Source organism: Engystomops pustulosus, chromosome 6 (assembly GCF_040894005.1).
Source record: "Engystomops pustulosus chromosome 6, aEngPut4.maternal, whole genome shotgun sequence".
NCBI classification, from domain to species: domain Eukaryota; kingdom Metazoa; phylum Chordata; class Amphibia; order Anura; family Leptodactylidae; genus Engystomops; species Engystomops pustulosus.
Window position 1 is genome coordinate 152855224 of NC_092416.1, and position 19325 is coordinate 152874548.

The 19325-nt window shown below is 43.0% G+C and overlaps 2 protein-coding genes across 2 annotated transcripts; one reads left to right on the forward strand and one right to left on the reverse strand.

Moving 5' to 3' along the window:
• LOC140065988 (olfactory receptor 10A7-like) lies at window positions 1-14974 on the reverse strand. The gene is made up of 2 exons (XM_072113551.1): window positions 14808-14974; window positions 1-925 (listed from the first exon to the last, which is right to left on the reverse strand). Exons 1-2 carry the CDS (start codon window positions 14972-14974, stop codon window positions 1-3), a joined length of 1092 nt encoding a protein of 363 aa, XP_071969652.1.
• A 1356-nt stretch (window positions 14975-16330) lies between these two features.
• LOC140065989 (olfactory receptor 11A1-like) lies at window positions 16331-17266 on the forward strand. The gene has a single exon (XM_072113553.1). The coding sequence runs from the start codon at window positions 16331-16333 to the stop codon at window positions 17264-17266; it is 936 nt and encodes a 311-aa protein (XP_071969654.1).
• Window positions 17267-19325: the final 2059 nt, after the last annotated feature.

The following is a 19325-nucleotide window of genomic DNA, read 5'->3' on the forward strand; positions in this document are numbered from 1 at the left end:
TTATTGGACAGAAACTTTATTAAGTGCCATTTTGATGTCCTGGTTTCTGAGACTATATATTATAGGGTTAAACAGAGGAGTAAATACAGTGTGTAGTAAGGAAACAATCTTATTCATGAACAATGAAGCTCCTTTAGATGGGATCATGTATTTCACTGTTAGTGTCCCGTAAAATGTCACGACAACAAAAACATGAGAACTGCAGGTAGAGAAGGTTTTTTGTTTGCCGGTTGTAGATGGTATCTTAAATATAGTAAGGAAGATATACACATAGGTTACAATGATGAAACCACATGGGAAGATAAATATTGGCACAGAAAACAAAAGGATTTCTAATTCAATAAGAGAAGTGTCTGAGCAGGAAAGCTTCTGAAGAGGAAAAAGGTCACAGTAAAAATGGTCAATGATATTGTCATGACAAAAGTCAAAGTTGGATACAGGTAAGACCACCACAAAATTACAAGTAAGACCCACAAACCATGGCCATGCTGAGAGGGAGATCTGGCGCTTAAAATCCATAATACTGGAGTATCTCAATGGGTTACAGATGGCCAAGTATCGATCATAGGACATCACAGAGAGAAGAAAACATTCAGTAACAGTAGTACCACTAAAGAAGTAAAATTGGGTAATGCAGCCCAGAAATGTCATTATTTTATCTCCTGGTAGAAAGGCACCGAGCATGTTGGGAACAATGTTCATAGAAATCACAAGATCGGAAATAGAAAGATGACAGAGGAAGTAATACATGGGAGACTGGAGCCGGACATTGGTGGAAACCAGGAGGATGATCAGAAGGTTTCCTATAACTGTAAATAGAAAGACGAGCAAGAAAAAAATGAAGAGTAGAATACCAAAGCTGTGGAGGTTTCCAAAGCCCAATAGAATGAATTCTGTTATTCTTGTTTGGTTCATTGTATGTAAACTGAATTATCAGTTCTGAAACATAAATGCAATAATTATTCTAGATAAAGACACATTATTCTGATAACATGGAGTGTATCTTCTTGCTGTCAATAAAGGATGGGCCATTAGAGGGTGAACATAGTCAATTATTACATTATATGCCAGGAAACTGTCTGTTTGACAAGATGACACTCCCTATTCAACTATATAAAGATCATCAACAACGTGAACTCTTGGTACAAGGCAGAGACAAAATCCAAAAGAGGCAATGTTTATCCCATCTTAAGCCATTTTGTTGTATCAACTCTGGCCTTAGCTCAAGGTGACAAAATCAGAACCTAGTGATGAATTTCCACTACTTTTGCTCAAGTTTTAATGCATTATGACTCCAGATATTTCATTTATGTATAAATCCATAAACTGCCATGAAAGTCATCCATCAGTTTGACGATACTCATTTGACTGCTTGCCTACAATATTAAAAAATCTTTAGCAAATCTGAGATATTTTTTGTTATTCTTACGAAATTATTTCGCATCAGGGGGAAGCTTTGTGTTTTCTACCTTGCTTGGTTCATTGGTTGTGTGTATTATTGGTGTGCTATAAAACGTGACCACTAAGTGCATAAGACTTTTTCAAAGATGGTTCAGTAAAAAAAAATTACTGTACAGACCAAAAGTTTGGACACACTTTCTCATTCAAAGAATTTTCTGTATAAAAATTGGAGATTCACACTGAAGGCATCAAAACTACGAATTAACACATCTGGAATTATATACTTAACAAAAAAGTGTGAAACAGTTGAAAATACAGTATGTCTTAAATTCTAGTTCTTCCAAGTAGCCACCTTTTGCTTTGATTACTGCTTTGCACACTCTTAGCATTCTCTTGATGAGCTCCAAGAGGTAGTCACCAGAAAAGGTTTTCACATCACAGGTGCCCTGTCAGGTGTAATAAGTGGGATTTATTGCCTTATAAATGGGGTTGGGAGTTGTGTTGTGCAGAAGTCAGGTAGATACACAGCTGATAGTTGTACTGAATAGACTGTTAGCTGCTTTTTTCTAGCCATAATACAAATTCTAAGTAAAGAAAGACAAGTGGCCATCATTACTTTAAGAAGTGAAGGTCAGTCAGTCCAAAAATTGGGAAAACTTTGAAAGTGTCCCCAAGTGCAGTTGCAAAAACCATCAAGAGCTACAAAGAAACTGGATCACATGAGGACTGCTCAAGGAAAGGAAGACCAAGAGTCACCTCTGCTGTGGTGGATAAGTTCATCTGAGTCACCAGCCTTAGAAATCGCAGGGCAACAGAAGCTCAGATTAGAGATCAGGTCAATGCCACACAGAGTCCTAGCAGCAGACACATCTCTACATCAACTGGTAAGAGGAGACTGTGCAGCAGCCTTCATGGTAAAATAGCTGCTAGGAAACCACTGCTAAGGACTGGCAACAAGTGCAAGAGACTTGTTGGCTAAAGAACACAAGGAATGGACATTAGACCAGTGGAAATCTGTGCTTTGGTCTTATGAGTCCAAATTTGAGATATTTGGCTCCAAACCACCGTGTCTTTTTGCGACGCAGAAAAGGTGAACAAATGGACTCTACATGCCTGGTTCCTACTGTGAAGCATGGAGGAAGAGGTGTGATGTGTGGGGGCTTTGCTGGTTACACTGTTGGGGTTTTATTCAAAATTGAAGGTATACTGAAGGTTACCACAGGATCTTGCAGCGGCATGCTATTCCATTTGGTTGAAGTCTAGATGGACCATCATTTACTTTGAACAGGACAATGCCCCTACACACATCTGCAGATTGTGTAAGGACTATTTGACCAAGAAGGAGAGTGATGGGGTGCTATGCCAGATGACCTTGCCTCCACACTCACCAGACCTGAACCCAGGTGAGCTGGACTGCAGAGTGAAGACAAAAGGGCCAACAAGTGCTAAGCATCTCTGGGAACTCCTTCAAGACTGTAAGAAGATCAGTTCAGGTGACTACCTCATCAAGAGAATGTCAAGAGTGTGCAAAGCAGTCATCAAAACAATTTGAAGAACCTAGAATATTTTAAGTATATAATTCCACATGTGTTAATTCATAGTTTTGATTCCTTCAGCGTGAATCTACAATTTTTATAGTCATGAAAATACAGAAAACTCTTTGAATGAGAAGGTGTGTCCAAACTTTTGGTCTGTACTGTATATGTATTCCAGAATTGTAGATGTGTATTGGCAGCCAGGTGTCAACCTGTAATGTATGAGGAGACATTTGTGCTGCAAAAGACCAACAAAGCAACATTTATATTTAAAGTCCATTTTTATTAGAACTTAAGAGTTAATCAAATGAGATAAAGAATTTCTCGTTGTGTTCATGGTAAACAATAGTAGTTACAGTATTCATATAAAATGTTACATGAATAAATACATACAAGTTATCACTATTGAATAAAGAATGAGCTCCACTACTTACACTGTGACTGTCAGGAAGGGTATCCACAATGTACAAATATCATCCCCTTTTATACGCTTTCTTTACTGATGTGTGCTGAGCTGAGTATCTAGGGAGAATTCTTATTCTCATTACACAGAAGTAGAAGTCTCAACTTCTTAGACATAAATATTATACAGTTGATAGAGGCTAACTTTAAAAACATATCTTAACTTCCTTTCAAAAATCCTAACTTAAAATTTTTTCTGTTTACTGAGATGAACGTGGTCTTATTTTCTGTGTAATAAATTGTATTTCCTAGTGATAGTTTGTAAAAATACTTGTATTTGGTAGCTGGAAAAGATCCCAAATGTTGTGAAATTAAAAAAAAATACGTATTTGTGATTTACTGTAAGCTCTGCTCTTATGTATTTTACTGTAAATGGTGCCTCTTCTTTATTCTTTGGCTTCCTACGATCACACGAATACAACATTTTATATAGATTTTTTAATATTTTATATTAGTTTTAAAAATGTAAATCTTTTGTACTCTGACGCCAATAACTTTTTCAGACTTCGGTGTACAGACCTGTGTAGGGTGTCATTTTTCTTTGCGAGATGAGCTGACATAAGAATAATAATAATAATAATTCTTTATTTATATAGCGCGCACAGATTACGCAGCCCTGCACAAAGCATGTAAAATTGGTCCCTGTCCCCATGGGGCTTACAATCTAAACAACCTACCAGTATGTTTTGGAGTGTGGAAGGAAAACGGAGTGCCCGGAGGAAACCCACGCAAACAAGGAGAGAACATACAAACTCTTTGCAGATGTTGACCTGGGTGGGATTCAAATCCAGGAACCCAGCGCTGCAAGGTAGAAGTGATACTCACTCAGCCACCGTGCCACCCTATGACATTTTTATTGCTATCATTTTGGGGTCTGCACAACCTTTTTATAACTTTTTATTGAAATCTTTGTGTTGAAAATGGTAAAAAGTGGCGATTTGGACATTATGGGGTTGACCCATGGGAAAAATCCCTTTCATATTTGAATAGATTGTCATTTTAAGATATGGGGGATATCTAAATTATAGTTTAAAATATCTTTTATGTTTGTTTATTTTTATTTCAGTTATAAAAAAAAATAGTTTGCAATTTTATACAGAATTCTGTATTGATTTGTTTAGGCTTCCTAGAGTAATTGAACCCTAGGGGGCCTGATCACTGATAACATATACTGTAATAATATTGCAGTATATGAAAAATTTACTGTTCATCTGTTACAGTCTGTCTCCAGTATACTGTAACAGATGCACCTAAATGACCGTTCATAGTAACTCATTCCTGCCCCTACCATGGGCAACGATCAAAGCTAATATAGTCGGTTTGCCTGCAGCATTTTAATGGTCAACACCAGTGATTGGTGCCAGTGGCAGTTTCGGCCTCAATGAATGGATATATTTGAGAAGAGATTCTCGGAGAGTTTGTGAATGTCTAGATATTTATATCAGATCTAGAGAAAGTTGGGAGATCAACATTAGCTCTTAACATATGATATTTTGGGGAAATCAATCTTTTTCTTTTATCCCATTTATTTGACAATTCTAGAGAATAATGTATCCTTTTTATAATATTATACTGTATAAGTTTATAGCTCATTGAACATACTTTGGGTTGAAAATATACTGTATTCTTTTACAACTTTGTCCATTTAACCCTGGCATTTTTTACACTTCTTTTTTTTAATCACTTCTTTTTTTTTATTTAATTCATAATTTGTAATGATTTTTGCCAATACATTTTCCATTAACAACATTGAGGACAAAATCACAACAGACCCCCCTCCCTCTTTTTCCCGATTCTCCGACCCCAATCCTGGTACAGTTCTCCAAAAGTCCTAAATGTCATCTTATCTGAAAATGTTTCCATCATTCCTTGCTATAATATCCATATTTTATCCGAGACATACCTATCTCCTTTATCATATAAAGATCTTGGAACCCCCAACTGATTTACCTTAGTATAAGTATTTTTCCACAAAAGTGTAATACTAATCCACCCTCTTCTTCTTAATAATTTATTAACTATGCTCCAAGAGTTATATTGCATTGTACCTGTTGGGAAAATTTTCTTTACTTCATATAATTTATATAATTTGTAGAGATGAGCGAGCACTAAAATGCTCGGGTACTCGTTATTCGAGACGAACTTTTCCCGATGCTCGAGTGCTGTTCTCGAATAACGAACCCCATTGAAGTCAATGGGAGACTCGAGCATTTTTCAAGGGGACCAAGGGTCCGCACAGGGAAGCTTGGCCAAACACCTGGGAACCTCAGAAAAGGATGGAAACACCACGGATATGGACAGGAAACAGCAGGGGCAGCATGCATGGATGCCTCTGAGGCTGCTTAATCGCACCATTATGCCAAAATTATGGGCAACAGCATGGTTATGACAGAGTGACCGAATGAGGCTAGATAGCATCTAAAACATCCAATAATTGACCCTGACACTATAGGGGATGGCAAGCAGAGGCAGCGGCAGCAGCGGCAGGCTAGAGAGTGTCATGGCGACATACCCTAAATGGACTCAGGTTTCACCAAAGGAGGTGAGCAAGAAGCGCTGAAATGATTTCCTATGTGAACAAAAGGTTGACGGTATATTTAGTCGATAACACAGCATGGTGGCGACATAGTGACCAAGTTCCACCCGAAAAATGAGCTTGACACAGCTCTTTTGATAAGGGGACGACATGTGGAGGCAGCCATGGAGACGACTTCCATGATTAAGAGCGACAGTATGGGGCATTCATATTGCGCTGCTATGATTGCAACTTCAGGTCTCCAGCATGGCGGCGACAGATGGGCCGCGTTCCACTATGTATCTGGTGAAACACCTGAAAATTCTGCCTGACACAGCTCGTTTGATAAGGGGACGATGTATGGAGGCAGTGAACTAGTAGTAGATTAAAGGTGCTGCAGTTAAAACTATGTTAGTTGGATCTTGGGATGGAGCTGGCGCTCCGCTGCCAGGCGAGCTTTCGCCAATCCAATCCCCTGTCTCTAGGCTACTCCCCAAACAGCACTTCTAAGAACCTTTTGTATAAGATCAAGTGTAGTAGCGTTCTTATAAGTTTGGGATATGGCGGGTGAGGGGAATGTAAACAGATGCGCAAGAAGCGCTGAAATAATATCAGTAAATGATAAAAGTTTGCCAGTATATTTTGTGGATTACACAGCAGGGTGGCGACAAAGTTAACAAGTTTGATGAATCCATGAAAACAACCCAAAATTCTGCCTGACACAGCTCGTTTGATAAGGGGACCATGTATGGAGGCAGCTATATGGACGACTTTTGGAGGCAGCTATGGCGATGACGTGTGGAGGTAGCAATGGAGACAACGTGTGGAGCCAGCTAAAAAGACGACATGTGGAGGCTGCTATGGAGACAATTTAATTTGGATAGTGCCTGTATGTGGCAGTCCAAAAAAGTTTTCAAACCAGAGGAGCAGGTAGGTGGTCCTCCAGAAAAATTAAATAAATTGAGTGCCTGTATGTGGCAGTCCAAAAAATTTTTCAAACCAGAGGAGCAGGTAGGTGGTCCTCCAGAAAAATTAAATACATAGAGTACTATAGCTAGAGCCAGTTGGCCCTGGCAAAAAATAGCCAGTTTCCTCTGCTTTAGTGTACAAAGAGGAGGAGAAGGAGGACAATGAGGAGGAGGAGTGCATACATTATTCAGGTTCAGCTTCTTTCACCTGGTGGAGAATGAAAATCCGGAGAAATCCAGGCTTTATTCATCTTGATAAGCGTCAGCCTGTCAGCGCTGTCAGTCGACAGGCGTCTACGCTTATCGGTGATGATGCCACCAGCTGCACTGAAAACCCGCTCGGACAACACGCTAGCGGCAGGGCAGGCAAGAACCTCCAAGGCGTACAGCGCCAGTTCGTGCCACATGTCCAGCTTTGAAACCCAGTAGTTGTAGGGAGCTGTGTGATCATTAAGGACGATGGTATGGTCAGCTACGTACTCCCTCACCATCTTTCTGTAAAGATCAGCCCTACTCTGTCGAGACTGGGGACAGGTGACAGTGTCTTGCTGGGGTGACATAAAACTGGCAAAGGCCTTGCAAAGCGTACCCCTGCCAGTGCTGGAAAAGCTGCCTGCTCGCCTACTCTCCTTTGCTACTTGTCCCACAGAGGTACGCCCTCTGCCGCTAGCGCTGTCAGAAGGGAAATACTGTTTCAGCTTGTGGACCAGGGCCTGCTGGTATTCATACTCCTTTCCTCTCCAGGGATGAGAGTGTAAAGATTTTGCTTGTACCGTGGGTCCAGGAGAGTGAATACCCAGTAATCGGTGCTGGAATAAATTCTTTGAACGCGAGGGTCACGGGATAGGCAGCCTAGCATGAAATCTGCCATATGCGCCAGAGTCCCAACGCGCAAGAATTCACTCCCCTTACTGGCCTGACTGCCCATTTCCTCCTCCTCCAACTCCTCCAACTCCTCTTCTTCTGCCCATACACGCTGAACAGTGAAGGACTGAACAATGGTTTCCTCTTCTGTCTCGCCAACATTCTCCTCCTCTTCCTCCTCATCCTCCTCCACCTCCTCCGATATGTGCTGAGAAACAGACCTAAGGGTGCTTTGGCTATCAACAAGGGAATCTTCTTCCCCCGTCTCTTGTGACGAGCGCAAAGCTTCCGACTTCATGCTGACCAGAGAGTTTTTAAACAGGCCAAGCAGCGGGATGGTGAGGCTGATGATGGCGGCATCGCCACTGACCATCTGTGTTGACTCCTCAAAGTTACTCAGCACCTGACAGATATCAGACATCCACGTCCACTCCTCATTGTAGACTTGAGGAAGCTGACTGACCTGACTACCAGTTCTGGTGGAAGTTGACATCTGGCAGTCTACAATCGCTCTGCGCTGCTGGTAAACTCTGGATAACATGGATAATGTTGAATTCTACCTTGTGGGCACGTCGCACAACAGTCGGTGAGCGGGCAGTTGGAGGCGGCGCTGCGCTGCCCTGAGAGTGGCAGCATCTGTGCTGGACTTCCTGAAATGCGCACAGATGCGGCGCACCTTCGTGAGCAAATCAGACAGATTGGGGTATGTCTTGAGGAAACGCTGAACTATGAGATTTAACACATGGGCCAGGCATGGCACATGTGTCAGTCTGCCGAGTTGCAGAGCCGCCACCAGGTTACGGCCGTTGTCACACACAACCATGCATGGCTTCAGGTTCAGCGGTGCCAGCCACAGATCGGTCTGCGCCGTGATGCCCTGTAATAGCTCTTGGGCGTTGTGCCTTTTATCGCCTAGGCTCAGCAGTTTGAGTACCGCCTGCTGTCGCTTAGCGACGGCACTGCTGCTGTGCCTAGAGCTACCGACTGATGGCGCCATGCCCACGGATGGTAATTCGGAGGAGGAGGAGGTGGAGGAGGGGTGGGAGGAGGAGGAGGCATAGTAGGCCTTTGAGACCTGGACCGAGGTAGGCCCCGCAATCCTCAGCGTCGGCAGTATATGACCAGCCCCAGGGTCAGACTCGGTCCCAGCCTCCACCAAGTTAACTCAATGTGCCGTCAGCGATATATAGTGGCCCTGCCCGGCAGCACTCGTCCACGTGTCCGTGGTCAGGTGGACCTTGTCAGAAACGGCGTTGGTCAGGGCACGGATGATGTTCTCTGACACGTGCTTGTGCAGGGCTGGGACGGCACATCGGGAAAAGTAGTGGCGGCTGGGGACCGAATACCGAGGGGCGGCCGCCGCCATGAGGTTTCGAAAGGCCTCGGTCTCTACCAGCCTATAGGGCAGCATCTCCAGGCTAAGCAACTTGGAGATGTGGACGTTGAGGGCTTGGGCGTGTGGGTGGGTTGCGCTATACTTCCTTTTGCGCTCCAGCTTCTGGGGTATGGAGAGCTGAATGCTGGTGGATGCTGTGGAGGATCATGGAGGCGAAGATGGGGTTTTCGCACGGGAGGTGTTTGGGCCGTGGTCCTGGGCAGGGGGCTGACTAGCAGATGACACAGGGGAAGGAGCAGTGGTGTGCCCAGCCGGAGGTGAACGGGCTTGGCCCCATTGAGTGGGGTGTTTAGCATTCATATGCCTGCGCATACTGGTGGTAGTTAAGCTAGTAGTGGTGGAACCCCTGCTGATCCTGGTTTGGCAAAGGTTGCACACCACAGTCCGTCGGTCATCCGGTGTTTCTTTAAAGAACCTCCAGACTTCTGAAAATCTAGCCCTCGCCACGGGAGCTTGACTACGGGAAACATTTGGCGCTGATGCACCAGCCCTGGCCCTGCCTCTCCGTCTGGCCCCACCACTGCCTCTTCCAACCTGTTCTGCTATAGGACTCGCCTCCGTCTCAGAAGCACCTGTTCACCTGGCCTATCAACCCAGCTTGGGTCTGTCACCTCATCATCCTCTGATCCCTCAGTCTGCTCCCCCCTCGGACTTCCTGCCCTGACAACAACTTCACCACTGTCTGACAATCGTGTCTCCTCATCGTCGGACACCTCTTTACACACTTCTTCCACTACGTCAAGAAGGTCATCATGACCCACAGACTGCGACCGGTGTAAAACCTGGGCATCGGAAAAGAGCTCAGCAGCAACCGGACAAGTGGTTTGTGACTCTGGGAAGGGTCCAGAAAACAGTTCCTCAGAGTATGGCGGTTCAAATGCCAAATTTTCCTGGGAGGGGGCAGACTGGGGGGAAGGAGGCTGAGGTGCAGGAGCTGGAGGAGTGCCGATTTCGGTGGCATGGGTGGACTGCGTGGAAGACTGACTGGTGGACAAATTGCTAGAAGCATTGTCGGCAATCCACGACATCACCTGTTCGCACTGTTCTGGCCTCAACAGTGCTCTACCACGAGTCCCAGTAACTTCAGACATGAACCTAGGGAGTGTAGCTCTGCAGCGTTCCCCTGCTCCCTCATCAGCAGGTGGTGTCTCACCCCACCTAGGACCACGGCCTATGACCCCTGCAGTAGTTGGACGCCCACGTCCCCGCCCTCGTCCTCTACCCCTAGCCCTCGGGTTAAACATTTTGAAAATTAAAGTTATAACTGTAAATTTTTTATTTTTTTTTTTTGTGTTTTTTTTGTGTTTTTTTGTTTTTAAAACCAAACGATGCTATCCTATTGCTATGGCTATTTTCTAGCCAACTATGAAAGCACACTGCTATGCCAGATGAGATGACGCTGAGTTATCAAAAAATAAACGTAAAATAAAAAGAAAATGGCAGACTGTGCCTAATTGAAATCAAACCCCTAATAAATTGTCCCACTTCGGTGTTTGAGATGGATATGTGCGTCACTAAGCGCTAAACACAACGGTCGCAAGTCTCCCTGCAAATTCCTCACAATATGGTAGTAGATGCACTACAGCAAGGCCAGCCACCAGCAAATCAACCAAAAATCAACTATATAACGCTATTGTAGGCCTAAGTAAGCCGTTTGGATTCTCCTATGGCTATTTTCTAGCCAACTATGAAAGCACACTGCTATGCCAGATGAGATGACGCTGAGTTATCAAAAAATAAACGTAAAATAAAAAGAAAATGGCAGACTGTGCCTAATTGAAATCAAACCCCTAATAAATTGTCCCACTTCGGTGTTTAAGGTGGATATGTGTGTCACTAAGAGCTAAACACAACGGTCGCAAGTTTCCTTGCAAATTCCTCACAATATGGTACTAGCTGCACTACTAGTGCCAGCAAGCCCAGCCACAAGCAAACAAAATAAATAAAATATATAACGCTATTGTAGCCCTAACAAGGGCTGTTGGGTTCTTGTATACTCACTCCTGCCTAACAGTAAGCTAATAGAACACCCTAACGCTATTCCTGCAGCAGCAGCAACTCTCTCCCTAACGGCATCCAGACATAGAATGATCCGAGCAGCGCGGGCAGGGGCTAGTATATTCCAGGGTCACCTGATCAGGCCAGCCAACCACTGCTATCGACGTGTAAGGGTACCACGTCATGCTGGGTGGAGTGCAGAGTCTCCTGGCTTGTGATTGGCTCTGTTTCTGGCCGCCAAAAACCTAAACGGCGGGAGATGCCATTTTCTCGAGCTGGCGAAATACTCGTCCGAGCAACGAGCAGTTTCGAGTACGCTAATGCTCGAACGAGCATCAAGCTCGGACGACTGTGTTCGCTCATCTCTAATAATTTGCTTTCAATATTTCATAAATGTTCTTTAAATAACTATCCCATTTTCCACATAACCTTCTAAGATTTTCTTTTTCCTGTTCTCTATATAAATATTGTAATTGAGCCACTAAGTAATATAGTTTAACATTAGGGTGTCAGGCTCCAGGGGTAGTGGACCCACTGGACCACCGTGAACGATGATGTAAGCTGACATCGGAGTCTAAGTGGCCCTCTTCAGGTGCGACTTTGTCCGGCGTAACGAGCTTTCTCAATGGCTAAGAGCACAAAGATCCGGAGGTTTATGCAGGCAGAGGCCAGCTTATAAAGGATTCTGGGAATGGCCAGCAACAATCAATGGTGCGCTGTACCTTTAAATCTTCGGGAGCCGGCGCACGCAAGACCGCTGGAGCAGGGACGAGGACAGGTGAGTCGGACAGCCAAGAGCCGGGAGTACGAGAGAGGCACGGGTGAGCCCGCAACGCCAATGACATAAGGAAATGTATTCCTCCTTTCTGCCAGGGAGCTGTAAGAAAATCCTGCTTAGGGCACATTCACATGGCCGTCTGCGGGGACGTACATGCGGCCGCAAATTTGCGGCCGCATGTACGTCCCCATAGACGGCAATAGCGGCGCGGCGCAGATGCGGTGCCACACATGTGTGGCACCGATCCGGCCCGCACACCGCAAAAAGATAGAGCATGCTCTATCTTTTGGCGTGTGTGCGGCCGTGCGCCGCTATTCTCTATGGAGGGAGGAGGGGCCGCCTCCTCCTCCTCTCCAGCACACGGCGGTATGTCCGCACGGCGGGCATACCGCTGTGTGAATGTACCCTTAATCCTTATATGTATTCATCCCCACACCAAACTTTTAAATTCAGAAATTATCCTTTTAAAAATATTCTCATCTAACCATACAGGAGTATTAACAATAAGGTGTATTATTTTGGGCATAATTACACGGACATGTATTTTTCCAGTCCTGTATCTACAGGCTGTATTTCTGTATAAATACGTGACGTTTTTCATCCGTATGCAGCCCGTATTTAACCCGTATTTTATACATGCCCATAGACTTTTAGGGCATACAGAACTGAAATACGGGAGAAAATAGGACATGCTCTATATTTTTTTACGGCCAGTATACGGTCCGTACACTCCAGTGTCAAAAACGGCAATATAAATGGTTGGACGTATTGTCCATTGAAATATATGTGGCCGTATGTAACCCGTAAAAAAACGGTACGTATACGGCCGTTTTTATACGTCCGTGTGAATGTAGCCTTAACTAAAGTAATCTTTTCTGGATAACTTCAGACGATTCCATATTGTACTCTTCTGTTGCATAACTTTTATTAAGAGAATTCTATTTTATAAAATGTTTCTACTTCTGATGAAATTTTAATTCCAATATATCTAAATGACTCCCATTTCTCCAAAATCTTCAGTTTCTATGTATTAATCAAATCAAATACTTTTAATGGAAGTAACACCAATTTTGGCCAATGTTGCGGGGAGAGAGGACAACCCTGCCTTGTTCCGTTCCTCAATGTTAATACTGGAGTTTTTTATTATTAATCTTTACAGTAGTTTTTGAACCCCTAAACAACAGCTTTACCATTTATGTTTACCTCTCCCCAACACAGAATTACGTCAGAACTTCCCATAAATAGTCCCACTTCATCCTGTCAAACGCTTTAGTAGCATCTAATGTCAGGATGGAGTGGGAACCCTCAGGTGTCAATTGGATATTCTTTCACATTCTTCTTATACAGCTACTTGCTACTCCCCTGGTATAAAACCATCTGATTATAATGATTTTCTTTATAACTCTGCCCAATCTACCAGATAATATTTTAGCATATGATTTTACATCGGTGTTAAGTAAAGAAGCTGGTTTGCAGCAGTCTAATTCTAATGAGTCTTTATCTGGTTTGTTAATTAATACAATAGAGGCTATGGCCATAGAGTCCAGTAATTTATGGGTTTTCAAAGCATCGATCAATACCCTTTTAACAATGGTAAAAGTATCTCTCCATACCTCCAAACCGTCTTTACCAGGAGATGTATTGCCCTTAATATTTTTCAAAGTAATTTTTATTTCTCCGATTGAGATTTCTTCATCCAAATATCTACTTATACCTTCTTCATCACCCTCTGACACTGATGGATATAGTTTAGAGTAAATTAGAGTGATTTTTTATCACTAACTTTTTTTTATAATCTTACCATTTTACCTGTTATGGCAGATAATATACCATTTTACCTGAATAATCTTCTATTCAGGGGCATATCTAGGAGAGTTTTACCTTTATTAACCTCATTGTTCTTCATTGTAATCCATCGCCCCATTCACTACACAATTCATGTCACCAATCAGCAATACAGAACTAATCCTCAATAAGGACAGAAAGTCCTTATCCTTTGAGCATATGATTTTTGCAATGATGGACCAAGGATTCCCACCTGTGAGATGTGAGATGAGTTGGTACCCTATTTGTTTGTTCAATACCGTAAAATTGAGAAAGATTTGCTTCTCCCACAAAGTTCCTTATGCATGACTCCGCAAAATTTTGTTAAATCTTATTCTTTAACCCCTTCCGGGAAACCGACCAGTCTAATGTTATACCTTCTTGATCTTCTACCATCTCAGTTGTTTTATTCTGTAATTGAGAGTTTTCTTTTTGCAAATAACCTTTTTGCAATGTCCCCATATCATCCTCAATTCCGCTCACTCCGTTTTCCAGATCCCCACACATTTCCTTTGTTTAACACATCCTTTATTATAGAAAGATCTCCTGAGGTAGTGGATACATTATCCCCTAATATTTCTATTGAAGTGTTACATTTATTTATCGCCTCCATCAATTCATTTAATGTAGGAGTAGGTGGTTGTTCTTACACCATTTTGTTCTGGCCTTTAACCTCCACCCCTGGACTTTTAGATTTCCATGCTCTTGGCCCTATTTTGTTAATATTTACATGAACAGTCTCACCGAGTCTTGCAATGTCCTCATAAAACTTTACATGCAGGCAGATGAGGTTGCAACTGCGCTCTTCCTTCCGCATTGTTCTAAACTTCCAATGATCTCCCAGGAAATGTTGCTTTTGAGAAGAAAAAAAAAAGTTTATACAGGGTAGTTTTTGACATGAAATAACAATTTTATCTTTTGCTTCAATTATATACAGTATATGCATAGTTTGTCCAATATAAAATATTCTTTTCTTCATTATTCTCTCTTGCTGGCCTACTGCTGGCCACTTTCCTTGACGCTGTTTTTATACCTGTGTCTCCCCTCCAGACACCCTCATTTTAACCTTTTTCCAGTCTTGTGCTTCTTTCCCCCCTCAATCCCATATGCCCACTTACTATTCACAGTACATGGATCCTCTAAACAGTTTTCAGGCGGCCTTTCCTTAGCGCCCGAGTTTTGTCTATGTAAGGTAGGAGAGAATCGAGCAATACTCAGCCCGTACACCGCCATCACTAACTGTCTGGGAACAGCCGACCACCTCCGGATCCACCCGTCACCAGAGACAAGGTTGATCACCTATTGCCGGACGCTACAACGGGAGTGATTAGGGGCACAGGGGTTACTTGCACTTTCAGCTTAGACGCCAACAGCTCGCTTGTAGCAAAACAGGTTCTGGCTCAGGTTCTTTCCCAGCATGACGTCCTCAGAGGGCGGAGCTCCCTGTGCCCACATCCTGCTCGCCACCAAAAACAAAGTTATTTATTTATTTAGTTTAATTAGTTAAACGATTGGAAGGACTTGGGGTTTCCAAGCCTCATTATGCGTAAAAACCCAAATTGCCAACTATGTCATACATAGGGCTGTCATCAGTTACTTAAGAACCTGATATAACAATGGTTTGCCCTTTAACCTAATGTACCTTCTAAAATTAGGACCAGAGCAATCATTGGTTAATGGTTCTGTGGGTTGAAGAGACTAAACTACCACGTGGAAAGAGCTTTATTGGATTAATCTACTAAAAGGTGTTCACAGAGCCTATGAGGCCTAATATCCCATAGATCAATGGCATTATGATGGCAACATACTGCAAGTGGAGAAATTCTATCACATATTTTAAGACTGCAGGATACTTGCTCTTGTATCCCATAAACAATTATTCAAATAAAATGTTGTAAATGTTAAAACTAACCCAAGGGAAATGATATTGCCCTCTCCAGAGCTCTATTATATTCAAGTCTAATGAGGCTCTCAATGCAATGCAGTATTTTTAGAAATATAATGTGATTCCCTGATGCCTTCAGTCTTTATGGGATTCGTAATCTACCTGCAATCCGATGAGAATATATAAACAGCCAGCACAATAGGATCAGTATTTGATTACTGCTGATGTATCAATGTGTTTTACCAGAAATTTAAGTCTGAACACTTACAAAAATTATACATGTAGCTACCATAGCTTTGGTAAGTAGAATAATGATGCATTATTATGTGTAGACTCAGAAGTAAGTAGAAAGGATAGATGACAAATAGATATTTATGAGATGGATGAATTAGGTAGATAGGTAGGCAGATATGAGATAGATAGATAGATAGATAGATAGATAGATTCCTCTTTGAAAATGCAACTCCAAATCAGTTGCCTAAAAGATGGCAGCCAGTATGTACAATCTACCACAAACTTCAATAATTTGCCCCTGATGTGCCTAAAGTAACTCATATTCGATGGTCTTGCTCTAAAGTTGGCCCTATACAATGCTACAGTATGTGTTGTTGTAATAGCAAGGTATGTATGCTGGTGGATAGAAGTATATGCAGACATATTTTACTCTATAATCTCTGATGTTACTGTTGTTGTTATACCAGGACATGCCGGTAGGAAACCAGACAGCCATCTTGTTTTTCCAGCTGCATGGATTTCAGAATCCTAAAACCCTTCAAATTCCACTCTTCTTATTATTTCTTACAATTTATCTGTTTATTCTGTTGGGGAACCTATTAATAATGATCTTGATAATATCAAGTCCCAAACTCCAATCACCCATGTATTTTTTCCTCAGTCATTTGTCTCTATGTGATGTATTCAGCACCAGCAATATCATCCCGAACATGCTCCATATTGTTATACTGGGAGTGATCTTGATGCCTGTAGCCGAGTGCTTCCTACAGTTCTACCTGTTTGGTTGCTCAACCTCTACAGAATCGTTTCTTCTGACAGTGATGTCATACGACCGTTATTTGGCCATTTGTTACCCATTGCATTATTTCACCATTATGGACTTTCGTCTACGTCTTCTGTTGGTGATGGGGTCTTGGGTTTCGGGTTTTGCATTGACATTAATACCTGGCATTCTGGTGACCACACTAGAGTACTGTGGCCCCAATGTCATTGACCATTTCTTCTGTGACTTGGCCCCTTTCTTAAAGTTATCGTGTTCTGATGTGTATGTGGTACAAACCGAAATCATTGTATTTTCAATTCCTATAATCCTCTTGCCATTTTTGTTCATATTAGCCAGCTATGTCAACATCTTCTTCAGTATTCTGAAGATTTCTTCTACATCTGGTAGGGAGAAAGCTTTTTCGACATGCAGCGCTCATTTAACCGTTGTGTGCACATATTATGGGACATTAATTATTGTGTATATGGTCCCATCAAATGGACAATTATCAAGTATAAATAAGTCGTTGGCTCTGCTGTATATTGTAATAACACCCCTATTCAATCCTGTTATATACAGTCTACGAAATAAGGAGCTGCGCTCTGCCATGCCGAAAATCCTGTGGAATAAAAGTCCAGTCTGAAAAGCTTACCATGATTTCTGCTTCTTGATCCAAAAGTAACTGTAACCAGAAGAAACTATTAGGAATACTAAAATTCCCAAATAACAAAGAACTTTAATAGTAAAGATTCTTTAGAGATGTGGACTGGAGACCCAAAAGTTGCAGTGAGGCACAAGTGTTCTGTGGATCACTTAGGCCAAGTATGAAGGGGCCAAATATGCATAAATGGCTACACAATCCCTCTATCAGGCCTGTACACCCCAATTACGTTTTGAAATGAGTGATGCGACCACCTCAGCAATCTGTCAATGTTTTCAGACTGAAATATATATGGCCACTGGCTACCTAGTCTCTGTTGAGAGGACTTTACGGTACAACCTAGGATTTGAGACTTGCTCAGAGGTCATATACAGCTCAGGATTTTAGTTTAAGGGTACAGGCAGTCCCCCACTTACGTCATTCCGACTTACAAATGACCTATAGTTACTAATGAGGATCTCATCAGCACAGAAAGTCAGCAGAAATCTTGTGCAAGTGTGATTCCCTTTCGTGCAGCTTGACTGTCATCTAGTGCAGGTAGATTGCACGTATCCAAGTATGTCCATGGTTATCCACAATCTTTATAGCTTTTCTTTCTTGTAGCGCAGGCAGAGGCTTCAGCTCTTTCTCCTCCTGCAAGCCACTTATATACACGATCATGGGTATCCAAGGATGTGCAACCTACCCTTTCTCCGGTGGTTGTAGACAGCCCAGAATACTGGAGGCTGGCTATTGCGGCCTTGGGCACGCAATGGTCATGGTGCTTGGTATAAGGACCGGAGGATGGGCCTACAGCCTGGCAGGTCTTCAGCAGGTGGTGTGTGCAAGAATAATGGAGGGAGAGGTTGATTAAAGAGCTTTCTATTTGGGGAAACCCCTGAGGTGTATATGGGAATCCCTGCGTCATGGAGGATAGATGCCCGTGATGGTGAAGAAGCCTGATCCAGGGATCACACGGAGGCACATTTTGCAAATCAACTCAGCAAATCAGCAGGGTGGAAAGATGGTAGAAATTAGCTGGTCCACAGGAATGGTCACTCACAGCCTCCTGACTTGCCATGGGTGTCAAGTATCTGGCCTGAGACAATTCTGCTTCCTGGTAGTGTGACACTGGTTTGTGCAACACAGGCAGGTGCTGCACTCTCCTCTGTGTCCGGGTTCGGTTCAACCTCAGTGTCAGTAACATCTGTGATCGGTGGTGGCATGCGTTGCCGGCAGGAATCGGGAACAGATTTTAAACATTTTAATGGGTCCGCTCATCACTAGTGGTGAGTTGTTGCTGCAGCAATGTGAACTTTAATCCTAGAGAGCACTTATCTCCAAACAAGTCTGAACACCTACCTACTAGACAGGCCATACCCCATGGTTCTCTCAATAAAGACTTGGTATCTATAAACCATATTTATTTCAGCTTAAGGGCATTGACAAATGGGTGAGGTGGTCACATCATCCACTTCTTAACATAATTGGGATGGACAGCTCTATTTATGCCTATGTGGCCCTGTGCCTCACTGTGAAGTGAAGCCCACGTTTTTAAACAATATTCACTATTAACCCCTTAACGCTCTGCGCCGTAGCTCTACGGCGCAGAGGTATAAGGGAAGTATGAAGAGGGCTCACGGGCTGAGTCCTCTTCATACAGAGGTGGGGGTTTTTGCATTTTGCACAAAACCCCCACCGCTAATAACCGCGGTCGGTGCTTGCACCGATCGCGGCTATTAACCCTCTAAACGCCGCCCGCAAAGTCGCGGGCGGCGTTTAAAAGACGGCGGCGCGCGGGCGCCGCCATCTTTTTTTCGATCGCCACGCCCCCGAACGTCATCGGGGGGCGGCGATCGGTTACCATGGTAGCCTCGGGTCTTCTCTTGACACGAGGCTACATGGTTTATGCAGGTTCGTTACAATGAGCCAGTGGCTCATTGTAATGTAAGACCTGCAAAAACGCCATATATTGCAATACTGTAGTATTGCAGTATATGGTAGGAGCGATCTGATCATCTAGGGTTATTGTACCCTAGATGGTCTAAAAAATAGTAAAAAA

Excerpts from the sequence above, each read along its gene's own strand:
- LOC140065988 (XM_072113551.1), bottom strand. The coding sequence starts at position 14,974 with ATGGCGGTGTACGGGCTGAGTATTGCTCGATTCTCTCCTACCTTACAT. Across the intron at positions 926-14,807 it reads AAGCACAAGACTGGAAAAAG|TTTACATACAATGAACCAAA; the intron begins GTTAAAATGAGG and ends CTGATAATTCAG.
- LOC140065989 (XM_072113553.1), top strand. The coding sequence starts at position 16,331 with ATGCCGGTAGGAAACCAGACAGCCATCTTGTTTTTCCAGCTGCATGGA.